Below are 18,767 nucleotides of genomic sequence, written 5' to 3' on the forward strand. Positions count from 1 at the left end.
TTTTGTTTTTGAAATACGTTTTAAATCGTTTGTAGTTTTTCATAGGAAAAAAAATTTTTTTTTTGGTCCATAGGTTTCGGAGATATCGCTAACGCATCTCAAAAAAACCAAGAACGCAGCAATTTGGAAGCACTAAAAGTACTTTTCCTATAACTACAAACGATGAAATTGATTGTAGTGAAATTCATTTTTTTGTAGTTCTTATAGTTACTCCGAAAATATAATACATTGTGCGGAAACAAAGCAATTTAAGTAAATTTGGTTTTTTTGTTTTTGAAATACGTTTTAAATCGTTTGTAGTTTTTCATACGAAAAAAAATTTTTTTTTTGGTCCACAGGTTTCGGAGATATCGCTAACGCATCTCAAAAAAAACCAAGAACGCAGCAATTTGGAAGCACTAGAAGTACTTTTCCTATAACTACAAACGATGAAATTGATTGTAGTGAAATTCATTTTTTTATAGTTCTTATAGTTACTCCGAAAATATAATACATTGTGCGGAAACCAAGCAATTTAAGCAAATTTGGGTTTTTTCTTTCTGAAATACGTTTTAAATCGTTTGTAGTTTTTCATAGGTAAAAAAATTTTTTTTTTCGTCCATACGTTTCGGAGATATCGCTAACGCATCTCAAAAAAACCAAGAACGCAGCAATTTGGAAGCACTAAAAGTACTTTTCCTATAACTACAAACGATGAAATTGATTGTAGTGAAATTCATTTTTTTGTAGTTCTTATAGTTACTCCGAAAATATAATACATTGTGCGGAAACCAAGCAATTTAAGCAAATTTGGGTTTTTTCTTTCTGAAATACGTTTTAAATCGTTTGTAGTTTTTCATAGGTAAAAAAATTTTTTTTTGGTCCATACGTTTCGGAGATATCGCTAACGCATCTCAAAAAAACCAAGAACGCAGCAATTTGGAAGCACTAAAAGTACTTTTCCTATAACTACAAACGATGAAATTGATTGTAGTGAAATTCATTTTTTTGTAGTTCTTATAGTTACTCCGAAAATATAATACATTGTGCGGAAACCAAGCAATTTAAGCAAATTTGGGTTTTTTCTTTCTGAAATACGTTTTAAATCGTTTGTAGTTTTTCATAGGTAAAAAAATTTTTTTTTGGTCCATACGTTTCGGAGATATCGCTAACGCATCTCAAAAAAACCATGAACGCAGCAATTTGGAAGCACTAAAAGTACTTTTCCTATAACTACAAACGATGAAATTGATTGTAGTGAAATTCATTTTTTTGTAGTTCTTATAGTTACTCCGAAAATATAATACATTATGCGGAAACCAAGCAATTTAAGTAAATTTGGTTTTTTTGTTTTTGAAATACATTTTAAATCGTTTGTAGTTTTTCATACGAAAACAACTTTTTTTTTTGGTCCACAGGTTTCGGAGATATCGCTAACGCATCTCAAAAAAACCAAGAACGCAGCAATTTGGAAGCACTAAAAGTACTCTTCCTATAACTACAAACGATGGAATTGATTGTAGTGAAATTCATTTTTTTGTAGTTCTTATAGTTACTCCGAAAATATAATACATTGTGCGGAAACCAAGCAATTTAAGCAAATTTGGTTTTTTTGTTTTTGAAATACGTTTTAAATCGTTTGTAGTTTTTCATACGAAAAATACATTTTTTTTTGGTCCACGGGTTTCGGAGATATCGCTAACGCATCTCAAAAAAACCAAGAACGCAGCAATTTGGAAGCACTAAAAGTACTTTTCCTATAACTACAAACGATGAAATTGATTGTAGTGAAATTCATTTTTTTGTAGTTCTTATAGTTACTACGAAAATATAATACATTGCAAAATTGGGAAATTCGAATACACCCGGTTGGGTATTCCAAACAATGATTTTTGCACAGCAAATGGGTTCTTTGAATAATTCTCTCGATTTAAATTACAAGCATATTAAAGTTTTTGAATGTGCAAGTAAATATTGTTGCTTACAATTCATATGTTCAAAAATGAAACAAACTTCATTTCAGCATACCCCTTCTAACAAAAATTATTCTTACGCTCAAGCAAATGTACGTACATACATATGTATGTATGCTCATATGTAAGCTAAGAAATGTATGAACATGGTAATGTATCTGCTATGACGATCGTAGCGTATAAACAAACTTAGATATATATGCAAACACATACATATGTATATTCTTAAACTAAAGATCAACCAACACCCCACTTCACTCCACTTCACACCCACCTCATTGATACCAATATATCCAAGCATAAGCTAACATATGTATGTTTGTACATTCACATGTTCAAAAAAAAAAAAACTTCTATTCAACCAACCACTTCCAACAATAATTATTCTTACGCACAAGCATGTGTACATACATACATATGTATGTTCAAATGTAAATCACAAAATCCTGAAAACTAGCTTCCTCTTTTTCATTCATAATGCTTCTTCTTAAGTTGTCCAAATTGGTGATGCAATTTGGCAATATGGCATTTGATAAAATCGTCAAAAGAAAAATGTTTGTGATTTTATAAATACCAACTTCGATGCATATTGAGGGCTTTCATTATAACGCGCATAACTACTTTCATAACTACGCACTTTTCCTATGAAATAATACCAAACTATTTATATGCCCTAATCGAAGTAATAATATGGTAGTAAAAAATGCAAATAAATATGCGAGTATATTGCCCAATAAATGCCCAGTAACGTATTAGCAATATAATCTAAATATTTTCATGCATTGTTCATATACATTTTTGCAAATAATTTTCCAATATGCCGAATTGCCGAGTTGGTAGAGCTTATGGAAATTTTAATTTGCTATTTGAAAAACCTGATCTACCTGATGTATATGAACAATGCATGAAAATATTTAGATTATATTGCTAATACGTTACTGGGCATTTATTGGGCAATATACTCGCATATTTATTTGCATTTTTTACTACCATATTATTACTTCGATTAGGGCATATAAATAGTTTGGTATTATTTCATAGGAAAAGTGCGTAGTTATGAAAGTAGTTATGCGCGTTATAATGAAAGCCCTCAATATGCATCGAAGTTGGTATTTATAAAATCACAAACATTTTTCTTTTGACGATTTTATCAAATGCCATATTGCCAAATTGCATCACCAATTTGGACAACTTAAGAAGAAGCATTATGAATGAAAAAGAGGAAGCTAGTTTTCAGGATTTTGTGATTTACATTTGAACATACATATGTATGTATGTATGTACACATGCTTGTGCGTAAGAATAATTATTGTTGGAAGTGGTTGGTTGAATAGAAGTTTTTTTTTTTTTTTTTTGAACATGTGAATGTACAAACATACATATGTTAGCTTATGCTTGGATATATTGGTATCAATGAGGTGGGTGTGAAGTGGAGTGAAGTGGGGTGTTGGTTGATCTTTAGTTTAAGAATATACATATGTATGTGTTTGCATATATATCTAAGTTTGTTTATACGCTACGATCGTCATAGCAGATACATTACCATGTTCATACACTTCTTAGCTTACATATAAGCATACATACATATGTATGTACGTACATTTGCTTGAGCGTAAGAATAATTTTTGTTAGAAGGGGTATGCTGAAATGAAGTTTGTTTTATTTTTGAACATATGAATTGTAAGCAACAATATTTACTTGCACATTCAAAAACTTTAATATGCTTGTAATTTAAATCGAGAGAATTATTCAAAGAACCCATTTGCTGTGCAAAAATCATTGTTTGGAATACCCAACCGGGTGTATTCGAATTTCCCAATTTTGCAATGTATTATATTTTCGTAGTAACTATAAGAACTACAAAAAAATGAATTTCACTACAATCAATTTCATCGTTTGTAGTTATAGGAAAAGTACTTTTAGTGCTTCCAAATTGCTGCGTTCTTGGTTTTTCTGAGATGCGTTAGCGATATCTCCGAAACCTGTGGACCAAAAAAAAAATTTTTTTTCGTATGAAAAACTACAAACGATTTAAAACGTATTTCAAAAACAAAAAAACCAAATTTACTTAAATTGCTTGGTTTCCGCACAATGTATTATATTTTCGGAGTAACTATAAGAACTACAAAAAAATGAATTTCACTACAATCAATTTCATCGTTTGTAGTTATAGGAAAAGTACTTTTAGTGCTTCCAAATTGCTGCGTTCTTGGTTTTTTTGAGATACGTTAGCGATATCTCCGAAACGTATGGACCAAAAAAAAAATTTTTTTTCCTATGAAAAACTACAAACGATTTAAAACGTATTTCAGAAAGAAAAAACCCAAATTTGCTTAAATTGCTTGGTTTCCGCACAATGTTTTATATTTTCGGAATAACTATAAGAACTACAAAAAAATGAATTTCACTACAATCAATTTCATCGTTTGTAGTTATAGGAAAAGTACTTTTAGTGCTTCCAAGTTGCTGCGTTCTTGGTTTTTTTGAGATGCGTTAGCGATATCTCCGAAACCTGTGGACCAAAAAAAAAATTGTTTTTCGTATGAAAAACTACAAACGAATTAAAACGTATTTCAAAAACAAAAAAACCAAATTTACTTAAATTGCTTGGTTTCCGCACAATGTATTATATTTTCGGAGTAACTATAAGAACTACAAAAAAATGAATTTCACTACAATCAATTTCATCGTTTGTAGTTATAGGAAAAGTACTTTTAGTGCTTCCAAATTGCTGCGTTCTTGGTTTTTTTGAGATGCGTTAGCGATATCTCCGAAACCTGTCCACCAAAAAAAAAAATTTTTTTCGTATGAAAAACTACAAACGATTTAAAACGTATTTCAAAAAGAAAAAACCCAAATTTCCTTAAATTGCTTGGTTTCCGCACAATGTATTATATTTTCGGAGTAACTATAAAAACTACAAAAAAATGAATTTCACTACAATCAATTTCATCGTTTGTAGTTATAGGAAAAGTACTTTTAGTGCTTCCAAATTGCTGCGTTCTTGGTTTTTTTGAGATGCGTTAGCGATATCTCCGAAACCTGTGGACCAAAAAAAAATTTATTTTTCGTATGAAAAACTACAAACGATTTAAAACGTATTTCAAAAAGGAAAAAACCAAATTTGCTTAAATTGCTTGGTTTCCGCACAATGTATTATATTTTCGGAGTAACTATAAGAACTACAAAAAAATGAATTTCACTACAATCAATTTCATCGTTTGTAGTTATAGGAAAAGTACTTTTAGTGCTTCCAACTTGCTGCGTTCTTGGTTTTTTTGAGATGCGTTAGCGATATCTCCGAAACCTATGGACCAAAAAAAAAATTTTTTTTCCTATGAAAAACTACAAACGATTTAAAACGTATTTCAAAAACAAAAAAACCAAATTTACTTAAATTGCTTGGTTTCCGCACAATGTATTATATTTTCGGAGTAACTATAAGAACTACAAAAAAATGAATTTCACTACAATCAATTGCATCGTTTGTAGTTATAGAAATCACAAAAAAAATTTGGATTTTTTCAAAGCGGGTTCCAGCGTGATGCAGCTCAGCATCTGGCCTACAAATGTTCAAATACGGCCGTTTCGTTCTTTTCGCAACGACGGGCCACCTCAAAACGAGTTGTAGTAAATACACATTCTCACAAAGATATTAAAATTTACTTTCAAAATGTATCTCGCCTAAGAACCAAATCCGACTCACTCTTTACGATGAGTTCAAACCTGGATTATGATATATTTGTAATAGTTGAGACTTGGCTTAATGATACTTTTATGGATGGTGAGTTCTTCGATGAAAATTTATACTGCGTTTTTCGTAAAGATCGCGATGCATCAAAAACTGGTTTATCAAGAGGAGGAGGCATTTTAATTGCGGTTCGACGAAAATTTCGTGCGACTTTGGTGCCTTTGCCGAATGCTGATTCACTATTGGATATTCTCTGCATTTCTGTTCATGGAGTTTCTACACTTTTAATTTGTGCTTCGTATATACCTCCTTCTAGTAGCGATTTACTTTATTATAAAGAGCATGTTGATAATATTTCAGCCTTAGCATCTAGCCATGAAAATGTTTGCGTAATTGGAGACTTCAACCTCAGTAAATTAGAATGGTATACTTTTGAAAATAGTAGGGGGCTTCTTCCAAAGTCTTCAAATGCGTTTGCTGAAACATATGTGATTGACGGTTTTTCAAGATGTGACCTTAGTCAGATTAACAGTTTTAATAACAGTTTTCATAGAATATTGGATTTCATATTTTTTAGTGATAGCATGAACTTTTGCCTCCAGGAATGTCTGGACCCTTTGTCCAATCCTGGTCCATATCATGCTTCGCTGGTTCTTCATTTGGAATTTTATGAGTTTAATACTTACATAGAGGTAGAGAATACAATTTCCAAGTTTTGTTTTAAAAATTATGATGTTGATGTGGTTAATGCGGCAATTGACTTTATTGATTGGGATACGCTATTTACTGAGGTTGATGCGACCGGTTGTTTCAATATCTTTAAGAATAATCTAAATTGTATTTGTAGTGAGCACATTCCTAAAGTAAAGAAAATAGTTTACAAAATTCCTTGGTTCACGAAGGAGTTGAAAAAACTTAAGAATTTGAGAAACAAGTTTTTCAAAAAATTTAAAAATTCAAGGCTTCCTTTTTACAAAGAAATGTATATAAAATATTTGAACGAGTTTAAATCATTGAGCAAAGTCTTGAAGCATAACCATATAAGAAAATTCGAAGAGGATATTAAACTGAATCCGAAAGCTTTTTGGCGTTTTGTGAAGTTCAAAAAATCGTGTTCGAGTATTCCCTCTGTTGTATTTTACAAGGATACATAAGCTGATTCAGCATCAGTTGCTGCAAATCTTTTTGCGGATTTTTTCAGCTCGAATTTAGAGGCCGACTCTAATTTGAGTAGTAGCGCTAAACTTTGGGGCTCTTGAAATCTCTTTAGACGATGTTGAACTGGGGATTCGTGAAATCAAGTTGTCGTCCCAGACTTATGTTGATGGTTTGTCGTCTCACCTTTTTAAGAATTGTTCAGCTCTCGCCTACCCAATATGGCTGCTTTTTAATAAATTTCTTGGGCAAGGTGTTTTCATTGATGCATGGAAAATCTCCTGTATTACGCCAATTTTTAAATCTGGCAATAAAAATGATATCACCAATTATCGTCCTATTTCTAAAACTTCGACTATCTCAAAACTTTTTGAATGTGTAATAAAAAATAAAATTTTCTTTGCCATTAGTCGTCTCATCTCGGTAGACCAGCATGGTTTCATGTCGGGGAGATCAACTACCTCTAATTTAGCAGTTTTCTCCGAATACTGCATTGAAGCTTTTAGTAACCGGGCCCAAGTTGACACCGTGTATACTGATTTTCGAAAGCGTTTGATAAAGTTAATCATCGTATCTTATTATCGAAGTTACGATGGTTTGGTTTCCACTCAAGTTTTTTAAGCTGGATCAAATCGTATTTCTCAAATCGATCTTGTTCAGTTGTAGTTGACGGGGTGTCGTCGTACTCTTTCATTGCTTCTTCAGGCGTTCCTCAGGGAAGCATTTTAGGTCCAATTCTTTTTATGATTTTCATCAACGATATTACTAATTGTTTTAAATTTTCAAAATTTCTCTTGTATGCTGATGACATGAAGATTTTTAGTAATATTACGTGGCCCGCTGACTCGTTGAAACTTCAGAGTGATCTAGACAATGTTGTAGCTTGGTGCCAGAAAAATATGCTTCCCTTAAATATTAAAAAATGCTCCCATGACTCCTATTCCAAATCCCGCTCCCCTATCCCTACTTCATATTATATTGCAGGTTCACAACTAAGCATTGTTTCCAAAATCACTGATCTTGGGGTGGTCTTTGACTCGAAGTTCTCGTTTCAAAGCCATTTTAAATATATTATAGCTAAGTCTTACTCTATGCTGGCTTTTGTCAGACGTTTCAGCTCAGATTTCTCGGATCCCTATACCTTAAAAACTCTCTTTACCTCACTGGTGCCCTCGAGACTTAAATATGCTGTTTAAAATAAGAGATTAAAATATTCAAAAAAGCTTGTTTTCCCATGGAAAAATTAAGGCAAACACTCTGAGATAGAATATTAAATTCGCGCATAGATCTTGCAAGAGGAGCATTACTGGCAAATTTAGTTTTGACTTTTTTCCAATAAAATGATAGGTGACGAGAAGATTTCGCGTGGAAATGTTAAAAGTGATCCAGTCCAGAAGATAAAAACAATCTATGGTACCATGTGTGGAGTTATCTACTTTATTTAAATATACTTTATTTTAGTAAATTATTTTTTGAATTACTTTATTTTTGAATATTATTTCAAAACGAAAATTTTAGTGTCAGTATATTTATAAATTTTCAATGTTAATATTAATATTTTAAAATAAAATAAATAAAATTTTAAAAAATATATAGTTGTATTATCAACTATATAATGGCGATCCTGCCCATCGGACCATCAACAACAATAAACTTATCTAAAACCATTGCGAATCAATAAGAAGAAAATACAAAAATACTTAAAGGAATATCTTCAATCAAAATTTAAAAGATGAGCAAACAGTAATTTCACCAAAAAGAATTATAATTAACTATTGTAAGAAAGCTATTTAAAAATGCAATATTTTACCGAATTGAATTAACTAATAAAATTTAGAACGTCTTATAATGTACGTGATTAGTAATCTTTTTAAAAGCAAACAATTAAAATAGAACAAAATTTATAATGAAATTATAATTATTCAAACGTATAAACTTTAAACGGAATTCATACTACCAAATTAAAATAGTGAAAATTTTAGCAAAAAATTAAAAGACAATTTATTTCTCCTACAATTTAAAATAAATCCGATAGTACAACAAAATCTCTATATAAATTGCCAAATAAGACTAAATATAAAATATAGAAATACTAATTAAATCAAGAAATTGTGTCATTGTGCTTTCCATGAAGATTATTATAACCAATTTAAACAAAACTTTAAACGCAGAGAGAATACTTGATGCAAAATTTACCAGTAACATTTGGACTATTTTAAAATCATCAACTTACAACAACCAACATTTCTTTGATAACAAAAAGAATTTGGAACATCATACAATACAGTGATTATTATTACCAACAATCAAATTTTTGTTGACACATTTACAACAATCAATTTTTAAAAATTTGGAGTTCGCAGCAAGTGTTAAGCATTGTTTATTTATTTGTATTCATTCAGCTTTTCAGATTATATCTTTTATATTTTCAAATTAAATAAGTTACTTTTTAAAGATTTAATTTGCAACAATATTTTCATTCTTTAAACAATTCAAACAATTTATTGACTTTTTAATTGATTTTGTTTTAAATAATACTAATTTAAAATTACTATTAAATTAAATTAGTGTTTATATATTTAATATATTTTCAACATTTTAAACAATAATCAGTTTATTATTTATATTAATTATGTACACTCTTTCTCCAGTTTATATTGAAAAGTATATATTTATCATTTATAGAAATGAGAAATTTTGCAACAACAGACATATAAACTTCACAATACAAGTAAATTCATATTTAACCAACCTCATTTTCAATTCAAAAAAAAAAAAAAAAAACAATCAACAATCAATAATCAATTTTAAAAAATCTCCAAAGATTTCCTAAAATAATTTTTATTGACATATATCAATTCTTTCATATTGAAATTAAAATCATATGACAATTTCATATCAATCTCAAACGAATAATGGAATCAAATTTTACTTCCTTATCAACAACTTTGACATACATTATGCAGAGTACAATTATATATTGAATATATATTCTGCATAATACACGTTTTTAATTTTTGAGTAATTGTGCACACAAAGTTGCCATCTACTATTACTCAACCTAATTCTAGATTCTTTAATCACATCATGATAAATAACAATATTTCACAAACAACATTGCAGTAACACAACCAAATATTAATATACATAAAATATTAATACAATAAGTAAACAATAACAACAACTAAAAATAAGCTATCAAATACATCAAATCATCAAAAGATTGGGTACTTACATCAATACTAACATAAACCTTTAACGCAATTAACACATAATTCAAATGTTCTTCAAACTATAACACAAAAATCTTACAGTACTTTATATACACTGTAAATTAATATTCAAAAATAAATTTTTTTCGTTTCACTGGAGGGGGAGTAAATGTGGAGTTATCTACTTTATTTAAATATACTTTATTTTAGTAAATTATTTTTTGAATTACTTTATTTTTGAATATTATTTCAAAACGAAAATTTTAGTGTCAGTATATTTATAAATTTTCAATGTTAATATTAATATTTTAAAATAAAATAAATAAAATTTTAAAAAATATAGTTGTATTATCAACTATACCATGTATAACATTAAACATGAAAGTCAATGATAAGTTTGACCTACGGGTTTCGAGAGATTGTAAGTCAAGTAGCATAATACGGGATGCATAGGGTGGAATGGGAGTATCAAATTTGAGGGACCGTAAAGCGAAATTAATGAACACCTTTTGAATACGTTCTATTATTTTTATTGATACCTGGTTAAACGGCCTCCAGATAAAAACTGCATATTCAAGGTGTGAGCGAACAAAAGTTACATACAACATTTTAAGGGTATAAGTGTCTGGGTAAGTCAGACCCATCCTTATGTCCTCAGCAGAAAATGCAAGAAAATCAAAATTTAAGTAAGAGCTAAAGTTCGAAGAAAAAAGTTTGCAGGAATTTTCACTAGTAGAAAAGTTTGACTTAAAAAAAATCAGCAAACATATTAGCTACCTCTTTAGGCCCTTCAGCAAATTTAGACTCGAGAAAAACTGACTTGGGAATAAAAGAACGACACCGTTTGGATTTGATAAAGGTCCAGAAATATTTCGGATTACTTTAATGCAGCACTCAGCACAGCGAATGTAATTCTTGTATAGAAACTTATCTAACCGGTTAAATTTGCCAGCAAAGTACTTATATATATTATAAAAATAAATATTCCTTGTTGTATGAAATTTCTTGGGAAACTTATTTCTCTTATTTCTAATTTTAGTGTATCATGAAATTTTATGTGGCGGTTTTTTTTTTCAACTGCTATATATATTTTCGAAACAAAAGTCATGCAAACGATTTTTGAAATTAGAACAGCAGACTTTTGTAATAAATTATTTAAAACAGTAAAAGCACAATTATAATATTGGAAAGCGATCACATCACTAGTATTTTGACTAGTAGAAATGTATTCATAACAATCAACACTTATATTTAAAGGCACATGATGCTTGTCACATTGACTTACAGGCAGCAAGCATTCCGAAATATTGTAATCAATATTGTAACGAATTTAGGGAAACTCCGCTTATTTTCCACCTTCTGCAAACGTTCGAATCGTTAAATTGTCGAATAAATAACTCCAATATTCAGTAATGCAAAATGGTCTTTATTAGATTACTTTGGGAGTAGTACATTATACTTAACAATTATACTTCACTTCGCAACTGATAGCGTGTTTAAACCAAAACTGATTACTGACTATTCGGCTTGCGCTGCTTTTGTACTCTCTGTTGCCTTGTCCGCATATTTCTTCAAATGTCTAGGCGTTTCTCCTTCTAGAATCTCCTACTTGGTTACCAGCTATATGCGTGTGTATTTGTAGTTTATAGTCTCTCGCATAGCCATATGCGTGTGTATATGTGAGTACTACTTCGGCTGATGATTACATATGTTTATGAGTATCTCTCCGTTGCCTTGTGTGTATGTGTGTAGATGATGATTGATTTGTTTACGTACGTACGAGTGGCTGCTTAGTATCGGCTTAGTGATGCTAATATTCGTCACAATATTAATATAATATTAGCCGGCCAGTTCAACCTAATAAGTTATGAGTATATTTATTCCCCTCTACTTCCTGTTCATTAAATAAATAAATAAAAAGTTAAAACGCGTCTTAATTTAGACAAATAAATTGAGACAAAATATGTGATGCAGTGGGGTATCACTACATGTACACTATGTTAAAAAGCGTTTGAGTGTCATTCACCAAAGCAGCAAAAACTGTGCGATGTTTTCATATGACCAAAAATTTAGTTGAGTATTTTACATATTCGCATTTCAGTTATTTTCATAATTGCAAAACCACAAATTCACTCCATTTCAATTCCCCTTCCCCACAGGACAATTCGACTCGATTTTGTTGGTCAACTGGCGCGCAGACCCAATTTGTAAACAAGTTCATAACATAACCACAAAAGCTGGCTTAATACTCGATGGTTGGTCGGCTTTTGGCTGTTAGGTAGAAGAAGCACGTAATACATAAAATGGTGTCGCATCCGAATGCGAAATTTGTAATTGTGGTCATTCAATTGTGTTTTTGTTGTTGGTGGTGAGAGTTGTAGGGTAAATAGTATGACTGCCATTTACAATGGAATTTACGAGGCTCAAATAAAAATTGTTTAAATGTTTTTCTATATGTCGTTTATTCTATATAATCTTATTTTCCTCCTCTCTCCCCCTCTCTTTCTCATGTTCATGTGTAAATGCAAAACGCACACACAAAACGTACAACGCACGCACTCATTGTCTCGGCCACATAGTACCATTGGGCCTCAAGTGTCATACGCCAATACAAAAACAGCATCAACAACAACAGCAACAAACCTCAAACATGCTGATGAACGGAAGTCAAAGAATGTTAACAACATTGGCTACAACATTGAAAACAACAACTTCCGGCGCGACAACAAACGACAATGGCGCTGACAATTCAAATGAAATGACAACAACAACCACAACAACAAATGTAAACATGGCAGCATCAATGATGGCAGAAGCAGCACTGACGGCAGTCGCCGGCGCAGTAGGAGGATTGAGTGGAGCAGAAGGATTGGCTACATCGGCATCAATAGCCCGTTCAGTGCCGTCCAGAGAGATATTGTGCGGTGGCAGCGGAGTGTCTTGCGGTGAAATTAACGGAAATCCGACAGCACCAACCACATTGCCAACGACAACATTTTATGCAAATGTCATGGCAAATTGCAATAGTCACAAACACAAAAACAATAGCAACAACGCAACCACCAACAATGATAACAAATGTTATAACAACAACAACAATATCAATACCAAAGTCAATCATGTAAGTGCTGGTCAGAGGCAACAACAACTTGGACAACAACAACAAATGAATGTACCAGCAACTGGCATAGGACCTGGACGACCGCCGCCCAATAATTCTCCGCCACATTTAATGTCCACTCTATATGGCAACGATCGAACAGAATTGGACGATTTCAATATGAATATGAATGTTGACAACGAGTGTGGTGTAGTTGGTGCCAGTGCCGATTGTGCAAATGATACCAACACAATGGCTGCAATATATACCGCAAATGTCAACAATAACAACAACAACAATTGTATTGACCACAACAGCAATAGTAACCTTACTAATTGCCTGAATGGCAAAAATGAAATCAACACAAACCAATACAGCAACAACAATAACAACAACAACACCAGCATGTTTCTTGCACTCCACAATAGCGGCTCACTTGACCATAAACAACAGCAACAACAAGTTTTACAATTGCACTTTGGTACGCAACTGCATGCACAATTTCCAAATGAGCGTTGCTCACCTTGCCACACACCTCCCACAATACCAGCAACATCAACAACAACAGCAACGCTACGACACGGTAAATCACCAACACCCATCAAGATTGACTCTTTGTCTGGCAGTGGTGCTACACTTGGACTACCGGTGACATTACCGTTATCATTGTCACTGCATTTGCCATTGCCATCTGCATTGACTTGCCACACGGCCTCGACGCCGGATGCAACGCATTGTGCCTATTGTTGTCAGCCAATTTGTGATCGTTATATAATGCGTGTATTGGACACTTCATTTCACGAAGGATGCCTCAAGTGCGCCGCTTGTGCATTACATTTGGTGCACTCATGTTATGCCCGCAATGGGAAGCTCTATTGTCGCATTGACTATGAAAGGTAAATATTTATCTATGTGAGTTGAAGATGAATACTTACATATTGCATGTTCCATGAAACGCTGCTGTAAATCCTAAATTATATATTTTCGAGACTTTGTGATATATATAAATTATGCTGAGGGTTACCGAATTGTCGAAGGCGAAATTATGATAACGGTCTACTTTGCATACCAAAAAAATGACAGTGCGTATACGTAACTTTGTTCATATTCTCCATATGAAGTATAAAAATTGTTGGAAAAGGGGTTTACAGGCCATCCACATATGTATAAACATACAAGCCTAGTTTCACTAATCTCAGAACACAACTTATTAACTCGAAATAACTTAAGTTTAGATTAAAGATACTCGGATACATTTAGTTTAACGATTCACTAGGAAAGGGGACGATGTCACGCCCATTCATGGAAAATGTCCAAAATTGGTAAGCCTCGACAAATTCTGTAAGTGGGTATCCAATGCTTGGTAAAGTTATCCTATAAATGAGTGAGAGGCTGAGAGGAGTTGAGGGATTGGGAACTTTAAATGGAGTTGTTGAGAAGAAGAGGAATATATAGGGGAAGTATCTTGAAGATACTCTGGAGAAGTGAGTAGTGCCAAAAAAACCAAATTCGAGGACGGAAGGACAGAAAAATATAAAAATAAAAGTAGAGAACTTGAAAGGGAAAAGGGAAACATTTATAAAATATGGATATATGGAAAGGAAGAAGAAAGACAGGATAACGGGGAGAGAGGAAATTAGAGTTATAGCAGTGAGAAAGGAATTCCTTCCTTCTTAACAAGGTTAATGAAATAGGTAGGGAGGGGAAGACAAAAAATGGGCCGAGATGGGGAGACATAAAATGAAAGGATGCGCGACGGGTATGAGAGGCGATATTTATAAAGATAAAGAGGATGAGGAAAAATAATTAAATGGGGAAAGAAGTAGGAAAAAGCGGCTGGGGTAAGGGGATTGGGGTGATAGTTGAGCACAAGGTGGGAGGAGAGCGACTTGGAAGTTGAGAGGTAGATGTAGGGGAGGGAAAAATGCACAGTAACACAGAATAAGCACAATAGATTGAGAAAAGAGATGAAAATCAGAGAACGAGCGGAATACAAGTGAAAAAGGCAGGCAAAGAAGAAAGAGAAAGGGAGATGGAGAGGAACGGCAGAAATGGTGTGAGAGAAGGGTAAAAAAGAGGGAATAAAATGATAATGGCGGAGAAGAAAATTGATTGCAAATCTCCCTGGAACAGGCAGAGTAAAAGACCACGGTTAAGAGATATGAAACGAAATGGTTTTACATGCTTTTCAAATATTTTTATATATATAGCTTTTTAAAAAATCGCCCCAGTGATTTCGGTTTATTGCCACCAAGCGCCATTTGGAGGTCTAAGGAATGTTAGGTCATGGGGGCCTCCCTCCCCCTCCGCCTCTGTTGACGGCTTCCGAAAATACCCCACCTATTTTTAACTAAAACTGGACTCCACGCTGGTAGGAATTCCCTTTTTTAAACGCACAAGGCTGTCATATTTGTTGTTAAAATTATTATAAGTGGAAACTGTTTCCATGGTTTCCAAAATAAATATAAAATGTAATGCTCACTTTGCATGCATGTGAAATATATACATACATAGCTTTGTATCGCACTAATTCTAAACAAAATTTTCCACGGGGTTTTTTCTCATCTTTATACATTTTTCTTTCGATCATGTGATCTTGCTTTCATGTTCAACAGACAGTTTCTACGCAATCGATGCCTTGGCTGTGGTCACAGAATCGCCTCGGATGAGCTGGTGATGAGAACTTTCGATAATGTTTTTCACTTGAAGTGCTTCGCATGTGTCGTATGCGGTGGACTCTTGAAGAAGGGGGAACAATATGTAATAAAGCAGGGTCAACTCTTTTGCCGACTTGACTATGAGAAGGAAGTGGAAATGCTTCAAGGCTACGGTACGTACGCAAGTTTTTTAAAGTCCGAATCAATAATGTATGTTCATATTGAAAGTACACACTGAACTGCGTTGCTTTTAAATTTAAAGAGAGTCTCATATTTGTTTACTCTTCGCTAAACGCAGATTTTTATGGCGATGATTTATTCGCTCCGAAAATGGATGGACGTCGTGGACCTAAGCGACCCCGCACCATACTCAATACTCAGCAGCGAAGAGCATTTAAAGCATCATTTGAATTATCACCGAAACCCTGCCGCAAAGTGAGAGAAAATTTGGCCAAAGAGACTGGCTTAAGTTTAAGAATTGTGCAGGTATGAGCTCATGCATTCGAAATTTAAATATTATTTTAATTATTATTATAAATTAACTTTTTACAATACACTGCATACTTTGCCAATTCATTCATTAGGTTTGGTTTCAAAATCAGCGCGCCAAAGTGAAAAAAATTCAAAAGAAAGCGAAACAGGAACATTCCAAAGGAGCAAGCGACTCTCAAGATTCCCAAGAATCAGACAACAGTAATTTGGCGAAGATTAAAGATGAAGCGCACAGCGATAGTGAATCTTTGTTGGAATCTCCGTTTTCTGCATGTGCTGGAAGTGTTGGTGATGGTGGTGGCAGTGTGTCGTCTTGTGCGGATGGCGTTGTAAAAATGCGTTCCATCAAAGATGAAAACGAGAATACGTCATTTAATTGCATGGAAACCAATAAAGGTACGTTGCTAACCAATTCAAGAGAAATATAGAAAAGTGTTTTGTGCTCTTGCTTTTGTGACAACGCACCGACACTTAAGCGTGTATGCTCAACAAGTTAATGCAAGGATTTTTTCTTTTTGTATTTCCAACAACAAACAAAAAAAAATTTGTATTCTTATTTTTTCGTATATATATATATAAATCATTATAGACATACTGTTAGTTGAGAAAGATCTCGTTTTGATGATGCGCAATCTACTTTGTTGTTGTTGTAGCAGTGCTTCGCCTAATCCAATAGGTGCGATCGATCACAAATTGTCATCAATGTCCCCTAGCGGGAGTCCAAGGAAACTTGCTTGTTTCCACAGGGGTGGATCATAGTGAGAGTGGTGTTAGAAGCGTTGGTCTCACATCATAATTGAAGAAATTGTTGGTGTCATATGGGGACACATTGCAAGCAGGACATGCAATGCAGGACAAGATGAAGCTTTGCCAGAAACAAATAATTTCGGGCATGTTGAGAAAAGCTTCCCCGGCTTTTTATTGGTAGCAACCAATACAAGACAAATTATTGTTCATTCCCGATAGCGAATAATCATCGTCGAGTTGTTATCGCCGAGTTATAAGCTTCTTATTGGTTTTTTATCTGCTTGGTAAAGGACGTATTACAGATGAGTCATCAGTTTTATATTTCAGTTTTATCGGTATCAACAAATCGATAATACGCCGATTACGAACTGGTAACACTTCGGTGAGAAATCGATAACTTTTCGATATGAAAAGATAACTTTTCTATAATGTTGTTATTGAATATCGATAATTTTGTGGGAACATATCGATAAATTTTCCACAAATAATCGACCATTTGTCCTTAATAAATCAATAACTTTTCGGAAACATATCGGTCACTTTTTGGTAAAAATCGAAAGTTTTGATATCAAATCTATATCTTTTAGTAACAAAGCTATACATTTTCAGTAATTAACCGATAGCTTTTCGATAAATACTTGGGAACTTTTTGGTAGTACATTACAATAACAAACCGATAATTTGCCGACAAACATCGGTAACTTATTTATGACCTTTGCTATCGATATCAAACTTATATCACTTGGATAACAATTCGATAACGCCTCTACGCCTCGTCAATAACATGCCCATATTCCGTTGATAGCAAACCGCCAACACTTCGATAACAAATCGATAACACCTCTACTCCTCGCCAATAACATGCTCATAATCCGTTGGTAGCAAACCGCTAACACTTCGATAACAAATCGGTAACACCTCTACGCCTCGTCAATTACATGCCCATAATCCCTTGATAGCAAACCGCTAACACTTCGATAAAAAATCGATAACACGTCTAGCCTTGCCTTTATTTGCTGTCTGATTTCGCTTATATCGACCCTACCACGGACACTACAATGTAGTGACTACACTTACGTTCACATTCTATTTTCCCCATATAGCACCCTACTTCCAATTCTGGGTTCTCCCATACCGTGAGCAAAGATGTTTACACATCATAAATCTATGTCTAGCATCAAAAGGAAGTTTGTTGCTTTCACGAAGCGAACAATTTTTTTTACTATTGAAAAGAAGAAGAAAAGTTTCAAGAAGCGTTATATGAAATCAAATAATTACGAAAGGAAATCAATTTTTGTTATATATTTTCAGAGAACTGCAATAAGACAAACGAGCCATTTCTGAGTACTGTGCTGGGTTTAAGCTATTCCACATTCCAACAGTTGATGGGCCCACTGACGCAGTCCCCAATGGTCAATCCTATCGATCGACTGTACAGTATGCAAAACTCTTACTTTCGACCGGATGAGCTAAGCTACGGTGGTTGCTCTAAGGATTTGGTTCAGCCTTAAATATTTCTTAAATATACGGAAATTTAAAAATAAATTAATAATATAAATTTTAGTAATACAAATTGTGTAGTTTGTAAATAAATAAAACTGAATGTTCGAAACTTATACAAAATAAGCACAAACAAATATAAATACATATCGCTTATTTGCTGCAACTCAAAACTCATAACTCAAAAAACACAATTTTCCAAGGGAGCCATTCAAAGATTTTAACTGCAATATGTTGCGCATATAAAGGCATATTTTCATT

General features: G+C 33.2%; 1 protein-coding gene across 2 annotated transcripts in view; it reads left to right on the forward strand.

The window, feature by feature from the left end:
- The window catches only part of LOC137251860 (uncharacterized), a 65,822-nt gene extending 47,304 nt beyond the window's left edge, over positions 1 to 18,518 (forward strand). For both annotated transcript variants that reach the window (XM_067786758.1, XM_067786759.1), the window contains exons 2-6: positions 12,590 to 14,006; positions 15,726 to 15,940; positions 16,066 to 16,253; positions 16,352 to 16,655; positions 18,318 to 18,518. In XM_067786758.1, the coding sequence (XP_067642859.1) occupies positions 12,590 to 14,006; positions 15,726 to 15,940; positions 16,066 to 16,253; positions 16,352 to 16,655; positions 18,318 to 18,517 (2,324 nt within the window). In that variant the 3' untranslated portion in view covers position 18,518. The remainder of the gene's footprint in view (positions 1 to 12,589; positions 14,007 to 15,725; positions 15,941 to 16,065; positions 16,254 to 16,351; positions 16,656 to 18,317) is intronic.
- The last annotated feature ends 249 nt before the right edge of the window (positions 18,519 to 18,767 follow it).

The sequence above is a fragment of the Eurosta solidaginis genome, chromosome 5, assembly GCF_040869045.1.
Source record: "Eurosta solidaginis isolate ZX-2024a chromosome 5, ASM4086904v1, whole genome shotgun sequence".
Lineage (NCBI taxonomy): Eukaryota > Metazoa > Arthropoda > Insecta > Diptera > Tephritidae > Eurosta > Eurosta solidaginis.